Below are 9,218 nucleotides of genomic sequence, written 5' to 3' on the forward strand. Positions count from 1 at the left end.
GGGTCTTCTCCTCCTGTCTGCATAAGCTTTCTGCCGACTCTGAGATGCTTGCAACCTGTCTCTCACTAACTGCACCTTTTCTGTGGTTTGTTGCAACAACTCAGGTCCTACCAAAACTGACTCACCGTCCTGGTACCAACATAAGGGAGTCCTACATCTCCTCCCATACAAAGCCTCATAGGGTGCCATCCCTATACTCGCTTGGTAACTGTTGTTGTAGGTAAACTCTACCAGCGGTAACACCTCGTCCCAACTACCAAGGTGGTCCAAGATACACGTCCTCAACAAGTCCTCCAAGGACTGAATTACCCTCTCTGACTGACCATCCGTCTGAGGATGATAAGCAGAACTCATCCTCAACCTGCTACCCATAGCCTCCTGCAATGCCTGCCAGAACCTGGAAGTGAACCGAGGGTCTCTGTCAGACACTATGCTACTAGGCACTCCATGAAGTCTCACTATCTCTCGGACGTAGAGCTGAGCCAACTTGGTCATAGACATCCTGAGATTCACGGCCAAAAAGTGAGCACTTTTCGTCAAACGATCCACCACTACCCATATAGCATCATGTCCTCTCACGGTGCGAGGCAAGTGGGTAACAAAATCCATGGCTATGCTATCCCACTTCCACACCGGAATATCCAAGGGTTGAAGCGTTCCACCGGGTTTCTGATGCTCCACCTTAGCCTTTTGACACGTCAAGCAAGCGGATACAAACTGTGCAACCTCCTTTTTCATGCCCTGCCACCAAAAGTTCTCCTTGAGGTCTTGGTACATCTTAGTCATGCCAGGGTGCAGACTAAGACGACTCTTGTGTCCCTCCTCAAGGATCAACTTCCTCAACTCAACATCCTCTGGTACACAAACCCTGCCTCTGAACCTCAACACACCATCACTGCCCAAGGCAAACTCCTTGGCTTGATCCGATCCCAGTAACTCTTTTACCTTCTGTAGACTAGCATCCCTTGCTTGCCTTTCCTTGATTAAGCCCAAGAAGTCACTAGATATAACCAAGGTGCTACACCTAATGAATTCTGGCTCCAACTCAAATTGTAGTTTCATGTCCCTGAAACCCTCAAGCAACTCCAACTCTTTCATCATCAAGTGTGCCACATGCACTGCCTTCCTACTCAATGCGTCTGCCACCACATTCGCCTTCCCTGGATGATAGAGAAGCTCGAAGCCGTAATCCTTTAAAAACTCTATCCACCGCCTCTGCCTCATATTTAACTCTTTCTGATCGAAGAGGTACTTCAAACTCTTGTGGTCACTAAACACACGAAACTGTGCACCATACAAGTAGTGCCTCCATATCTTCAAAGCAAAAACCACTGCTGCTAACTCTAGGTCATGAGTAGGGTAGTTCTTCTCATGAACCTTCAACTGCCTCGAAGCATAAGCCACCACCTTCCTCTCTTGCATCAAGACACATCCAAGGCCCTGATGAGAGGCATCACAGTAGACCTCAAAGGGTTTACTCACATCCGGAATTATCAGAACTGGAGCACTCGTCAACCTCTGCTTAAGCTCTCTGAAGCTCCCTTCACATCTATCAGTCCATACAAACGTTGATCTTTCCTGGTTAGCTGTGTCAAGGGTGCTACTATCTTAGAGAATCCCTCTATAAATCTCCTGTAGTAGCCAGCCAAACCCACGAAGCTCCGAATCTCAGTCACCGTCTTGGGACATTCCCACTGTATCACGGCCTCTACCTTAGCTGGATCCACAGCTATACCCTGAGCTGATATAACGTGCCCCAAGAACTGCACCTCTCTCATCCAGAAGTCGCACTTTGACAACTTGGCAAACAGCTGTTTCTCCCTCAAAATGCTAAGCACTATCCTTAGATGCTCGGCATGTTCCTCATGCGTCCTGGAGTAGATGAGAATGTCGTCTATGAAGACCACGACAAACTTATCTAGAAACGGGCGGAAGATCCGGTTCATATAATCCATGAACAAGGCCGGAGCATTAGTCACACCAAATGGCATGACAACATACTCGTAATGCCCGTACCTGGATCTGAAAGCAGTCTTCTCAACATCTTCCGCCTTCACCAGAATCTGATGATAACCCGACCGGAGATCAATCTTGGAGAACACTGACGCCCCATGAAGCTGATCCATCAAATCATCTATTCTTGGCAAGGGGTACTTATTTTTGATAGTCAGCTTGTTCAGCTGTCTATAGTCCACACACAACCTTGAGCCACCGTCCTTCTTCTTTACCAACAAAACAGGCGCTCCCCACGGCGAAGCACTCGGCCGTATGAACTGTTTCTCAAGCAATTCCTCTATCTGCTTCTTCAACTCCACCAACTCTGCTGGGGCCATACGGTAAGGAGCTATCGACACAGGTCCGGCTCCTGGTACCAAGTCTATGGAGAATTCAACTTCTCTCCTCGGGGGCAAACCCGGTACCTCTTCAGGGAACACATCCTCAAAGTCCCTGACCACTGGTATCTCTGTTATCCTTTCTTCTTTCTTAACTTCCATCCTGGCAAAGACCATATAACACTGCGCGCCGCTCTGAATTTCCTTCATAACCTCATTAGAAGACAACAACTCAGGCTCCTCTGAGTTTGAGAACAACAGCTTCTTCTCCCGACAGTCTATGAGAACGTGATTGGCAGAGAGCCAATCCATTCCCAAGATCACATCTAACCCTTGCAGAGGGAGGCATATAAGGTTGACTTTGTATACGCGCCCCTCTACCTCAACTGAACATCTAGCACACACAGAAGAAGTCCTAACCAACCCAGATGCCGGAGTCGATACCACGAGATCAAACTGTAGCTCACACACCGGCAGACCCAACTCCCGCACACAAGACTCTGACACAAATGAGTGTGTCGCTCCAGAATCAAAAAGAACACAACAGGACTTGCCAGATATCACACAACAACCAATAACTAGGTTACCTGAACCTGCTGCCTCTGACCCAGTCATCGCAAAGACCCTGCCTGTAGCCTGAGGCCTGCTGCCTCCTCCTCTCTGCTGAGTCTGGCCTGAACTCTGACTCGGAGTGTGTGGTGAAGGTCGTGCTACTGCCCTCCTCAGAGTAGGACAATCCCTGCCAAAGTGGCCCTCTCTGCCACAATGGTTGCACCTGCGGAAACCCGATAGCTGCGGGCAAAAACTCTTCACGTGCGGTCCTCCGCAGTGGTGGCACTGGATCCTGCTGGGTGGGGAAGAAAAACCTCTAGACCCCTGTGACTGTGGGTGAGGTCTAGCATAAGGCTTCCTCCTTTCTTCAACTCGTGGCCTGGACCCAGATGATCCGCTAACTCTCTGCTGTGGCTGCTGCTGAGCCTCCACTTCCACCTTCATACGTTCCACGACCCTGGCCTTTTCCACTAAGGCCGCAAAGTCCTTGATGGACAGTGGAGCTACCATCAAGCGGATGTCTCCTCTGAGACCATTCTCGAACTTCCTGCAGCGCCACTCCTCATCTAGTGGCATGGTATAGAAGCGCCCCAGGTGCTTGAACTGCTCGGCGTACTCGGCCACTGACTTGTTCCCCTGTGTCAGCTGGAGGAACTCTACCTCCTTAGCGTACCTCACGCTATCAGGGAAATACTCAGACAAGAACCTCTTCTTGAAGGCCCTCCATGTGATGTCCTCATGTTTCTCTTCCATCACCAGCTTCATGCTGGCCCACCAATGCTCAGCCTCCCCAGTGAGCATGTAAACAGTGAAAGCCAGCCTGCTCTCATCCGGGCACCTCTTGGCATCAAAGATGCGCTCCATGTCTTTCATCCATTGGTCTGCTTGGTCGGGACTCTTCTTGCCATCAAACTTGGCAGGTTGGTGCTTCAAAAAGTCTTCCAAACTCCATTCAGGGGGTGGAGGTTGGGGATGAGGACCATACACCTGAGCACCAGCAGCATTCTCCCCTAACTGACGGAGAGCATCCACATGCTGCCTCTGAGCGTCCTCTGCAGCCTGCCTAGCAGCTTCCATCTGCTGCATCATGAAGTTCTGCTGCTCAAGAGAGGCCTCCTGGCGCTGCATTGTCGCCTCATGCTGTTGCATCATGGCATTGCTCTGCTGCGTCAAGGCTGCAGCCATAGCCTCGATCGCCCTAGTTAGGTCTTGTCCGTCACCCTGAGAAGGTTGAGGAGGAGCTACACGAGGGGGTGCCATATTACTGGACACACAGAAAGAACCGTTAGAAACTGGGTTAGATTGGAAACTCATCCAAACACGACAGGAAAGACACAACGAAAGCTAAGTAAACACATAGCCCACAGACACTTAGGAACGAAGGCTCTGATACCATAAAAGTGTGACATCCCATTTTAATAGATTAACTACTAAATAAAATATCACACGGTTATAATAAAGAGAGGCACTCAGATGAATATAAAACGTAGAAATGGTATCTGCTACAGTCATCCGGAATTACTTGAAAGGAAACTTAGGCATACCAACCAGTCCTAAGCAAAAGGAAATTTTTAAAAGGAAAGCAACAGTTTTGCAAAAGGGTTGCCACTAAGGCAACTAGTACAAAAGGCCTCATGGCCCTAGAATTTCTCCTAATACGTCCTGACAAGGGGTCTAGGCCGCACCGCTGCTCCTCTCAGATCCATCCCGATCATTCCTCCCATCTGCTCCCACCAGAAGGTGATCATCGCAAAAGAGAACATACAATAGGACACAAACAGAAATGCAAGGGTAAGCTAGTGTATTATAATACTTATCATGGCATAAAGGGATAAATACATAAATGTTCCAGACATACAACACATAGGCACATAGATCATGTTATGGCAAACAAGCAAGACACTATGACTCAATTATCCGGATACATATATTAAGATCGGATTCACTGGATGCCTGCACTCGTGGTGGCCTCTACTGCTCTGCAGAGCCATTGCCAATGGGTTTCACCCTACCACTCACGAGGTTAGCCTTCAAGCGTCTAAGGCCATTATCCTGCCAAAGACTAGGGCCTCCCGCTACTCTCACCACTTGGGTCAGTTTGCTCTACTTGAGACTCACTGACCCTTTAGAGTTTCGGGATGCAATCCTTACTTGAATCCATATCTTAACATATACACTACACGCCACCATAAAGTCTCCCCATGAGGCTCATGGAATTACGCCTATTTCACACCAATCTCATGGTTCATACCACATAAACTCCACTTGCGACCTCAACATTAATTTCTCATGCTCATTATTAACCATCCAAACACAACTTCATACATTTTTCATGCTATCATACGGAGTTTGGTACATATAACTCATGCAAACACCCAAACATATTTACTCGTATCATATTCAAGAGGAATCATCAAAGCAATGCATACAATAAATCATTTAACAGCCAAGGAAACATGACCCCTACTCGCACACTCGCTCAGGCGAGACGCTGACCTTCCAGATGCAGCGAATTCTCGCTTAAGCGAGATGAGATACAGGGGTCTTCACGTATTCTCGCTCAGGCGAGATGCGCAACGTGGGGTTTTCCACGATTTCTCGCTTAAGCGAGATGCGCAACGTGGCAGCTTCACGATATCTCGCTCAGGCGAAGCCTTCTCGCCTGAGCGAGACTATGCGTCGCTCAAGACGAAAAAGGGCCGCCTAGGCGAGTTCTCGTGGCAGGGGGGCTCTCTGGTACTCTCGCCTAGGCGAGACAAGCTCGCTTGGGCGAAAATAGCAGAGTTCGCCACTGCCCAACCACATGCAATGGCTGAACCAGCCCGGATCCACACCCAAACACACATGCAACTCCATTTCTCTCAATAAAACACATCATACAGGCATATAAACACGAAAGCGACCAAAAACAGCCAAGGACAACTCAAAACAGATGAATCTAGCTTCCCTTACCTTCGTTTGAGCACCAAAAACAACAGACCCGCAACTCTACGAAAATGGCAGTTCCAGAACCAAGGAAATGAGCTAGAAACATGGAGACCAGGACAGAAACACGAGTACAGAGTTAAACTCTACCCATACCAACGTTCAAGAAAAAGAAAAGGAGAAAAACGGACTAAGATCGTGAGTTCTAACTTACCTAGAGTACCGAATGGCTTAGGCTAGCTTGGAAGATGGGAGGTGATACGTGCCCTAGCAGAGCTCCTGCCTTTCTTAGAGAAGTTGAGAGCAGCTGCTTTTCTGAAACAGAAACAAGTGAGAAAAGTGAGGGTGGCTGGTAGGGTAGGGTGCCCTTCTGTAGGACAGGGCCTTGGGCCTCTGAAAAGGCCAGGCCCAAAAACTCTAAGGCTCTGAAAAGAAGGCTTACAAAAAACAATTGTTATCAGCTAAATATAAATAAAAAAATAGATAAATGAAAATAAAGATGGTGGTGAATGTAAACGATTTTTTTTTTAAGAAAATAATGATGGATAACATAAAGATGGATAACGTACACAAAGAAAATAACTGTAAACGAAACACAAATTTCAGCCAGAATTTTTTTTATCAGTACATTGATTAGATAATTGGTTTAATTAAGTGTTGAAAAGACGGAAATTGATAATTTATTATATAATAACTCATCAAGCCGTTTTAAACATTTTTTATTTACTGAACTCAACTTAAAACATTAATTATGATAATGGAAGATAAATTAAAAAAATCAATGAAAAATAAAATTGTTTCCGCAATAAATCAAAACAAAGAAATGTAATGTTTTTATTTAATTTATGTTATTTAAAATTATGAAATATAATTTAAAATGTTTAATTTAGAAATTCATGTTTTTGAAGTGATTCTTAAAATATATTTTTCTCTTAATTTAAATTCAACATATTACGTATAATTTAGAATTAATAATCTAGATTATAGAAATATATAGGATTTTCTTCAATAATAAATTTTAAAAGAACAGCAGAAAGATTTTTCTTCAATAATTTTATATTATAAATAGTAAGGAAAGTAATTATATTATAGTTTAAAAAGTGTAGTATAGATAATATTATAATTTTATTTTTAATAAATATATATTTTAAGTCTATACAATATATTTTGGATTGCGATATACTTTTATTTCAAATTATTTATAACTTTTTTATATTGATAAAAAGCATGAATATATCTCCTTTTATCTCGTGATCTTCTTTTAATTGACTTAAAAATGATTTTCTTTATGTAAGTCAAGATAATATCTATGTATAAAGAAAATTGTCTTTGATGATTAATGTGTAACTGATTTTTTTTCACTTAACTATAGATTTTATCTATACTTATATATATATATATATATATATATATATATATATATATATATATATATATATATATATATATATATATATATATATATATATATAAGGGTTCTCTTTTTGGTGTTTACATTTATTTTAAAATTGATTATTTAAATAAAAATAAATTAAATTAAAATAACTTTTTTATAAATTTTACCCTCTTTTAAGCTTAATATCTTTTCTTTTCAATTTTACCGAATTTTAAACTTAACCACTATTTTAATTATAAAATTACCTATTAAATAAATAAAAATTATTTACAATAAAATTATAAAATATTTATCTTTAATTTCATAATTATAATACTAATAATAAATAATTATTTTTTTATTATCGTAAAAAAATAACACACATGCAATAATAATAATTTTATTATTTTTTAATATAAAAAAAATAAAGATAGATACGCGTAACAGATGTATTTTCACTACTTTATATATGAAGAGATAAATTTCTTTTATGTACACTTTTACTTTTCTATTTTTCCCTTAATAGTATAATATTCTTAACTTATATTTTTAAGGGCAATTGTATAAAATTCACACTAATTTCAATTTTACTCTCCTTTTTTATTTTGGTCAACTGATTTTTATTTCTTCTTATTTATTGGTTTCAAGGTTCATTTATAGGTACTTCTTAATATTCTAATTGTGTTTGTTGTTTTTCAGGTTATATTTGGCTTCTTCTTTCTTTTTTATAATTATTAACTATTGTTCACTTACATCGAAAACATGGGAAGAATATTACTAGAGAGAGAAGGATAGAAAGCCAAAACTAAAATTTAAAATGAAATTGAACTTCATGATAATTTAGGGTTTAAAAATCATACTTCATTAAATTAAATGAGAGTGAAATGCATACCAAATGATGTCCAAATACAAAGAATTGCAAAGAATATGAATGACGGGTAAAAAGTTAATTGTGAAGGAATTATTGTAAGATCCATGGCTAGGATATAAAAAATGGTTACTGAAAAAGTAAAACAGAAAAGAGAGTGAACAAGTGCGGTTTGTTGAACTTTAAAATTTGGATTAAAATTTTTAAAAATTATTTATATTTTGTGGTAATTCTTTGTTGTTTGTTGTACTTTCAAATTTGGATTAAAATTTTTACTAAAAATTATTTATATTTTATTTGGTAATATTTTTGTAACTCACATTTTGTCACCTTTATAATTTCGTTACTTTTATTAATTTAAAACTTTTAATCTGCATTCTCTGTTCTTTGCACTCATAGTTCCAAAAAAATTACTTTTTCTAATAATTTAATTAAATATTCATTATTTTCAGACATGTTTAGCATTTCATTTTACTGTTTATGAATTAAATTAACTAAATTTGGAAAATTACAATAATAGGATATTAAAAAATGGGTACACACAGATAAGGATGTCAACAGGGCGGGTAGGGTACGGGTACTCGTACCCTACCCGCTGGATAAATATTCGCCCCCACTAGAAGAGAATGCTTCAATAGTAACCAATTTTAGTGACCAAAAGTTGTTAGTTACTATAATTACTAATTTAGATACAAGTTTACAAAGTAAAAAAATCATTGGTTACTAAAATAGTTACTATTATGAATAAAAAATTATAATTGGTCACTAAATTGGTTTTTAAAATTAGCTACCATAGTTTTGGTTACCAAAGAAAACTGGTCACTAAAAATTAGCTACCTGAGTTTTGGCTACCAAAATAACTTAGTTACTAAATTGCTCTCTAATTAATTAGTGACAAATTTAGTGACCAACTATAATTTTTTATTTATATTAGTGACTATTTTAGTAACCGATAAATTTTAATTTTGTAAATTGGTATCTAAATTGGTCACTATAGTGACTAACAACTTTTAGTCACTAAAATTGGTTACTAATAAGACATTTTCTTGTAGTGCCTGTACCCGTATCCATATCCGTCGGGTATCCGTTATGCGGGTACCCGTTTATTTTTTTCATATCCACGGGTATTTAAAAAAAAATATTTAAAAAATAAATATTTAACCAT

The 9,218-nt window shown here is 39.9% G+C and overlaps 1 protein-coding gene across 1 annotated transcript; it reads right to left on the reverse strand.

Annotated features, from left to right (window-relative positions):
* Positions 1–1,511: 1,511 nt before the first annotated feature.
* On the reverse strand, positions 1,512–4,145 carry LOC146882541 (uncharacterized). The gene is made up of 2 exons (XM_085667444.1): positions 3,901–4,145; positions 1,512–3,831 (listed from the first exon to the last, which is right to left on the reverse strand). The coding sequence occupies exons 1-2, from the start codon at positions 4,143–4,145 to the stop codon at positions 1,512–1,514; spliced, it is 2,565 nt and encodes an 854-aa protein (XP_085523570.1).
* Positions 4,146–9,218: the final 5,073 nt, after the last annotated feature.

This window comes from Vigna unguiculata, chromosome 10, assembly GCF_037176805.1.
Source record: "Vigna unguiculata cultivar grain cowpea cultivar isolate G323 ecotype 2 chromosome 10, ASM3717680v1, whole genome shotgun sequence".
Classification (NCBI taxonomy): domain Eukaryota; kingdom Viridiplantae; phylum Streptophyta; class Magnoliopsida; order Fabales; family Fabaceae; genus Vigna; species Vigna unguiculata.

Bases quoted from the DNA above. Each gene is read 5' to 3' on its own strand.
- LOC146882541 (XM_085667444.1), bottom strand. From the start codon at position 4,145: ATGGCACCCCCTCGTGTAGCTCCTCCTCAACCTTCTCAGGGTGACGGA. The intron at 3,832-3,900 runs GTTAGGGGAGAA...CCCTGAATGGAG, and splicing joins CATGTGGATGCTCTCCGTCA to TTTGGAAGACTTTTTGAAGC.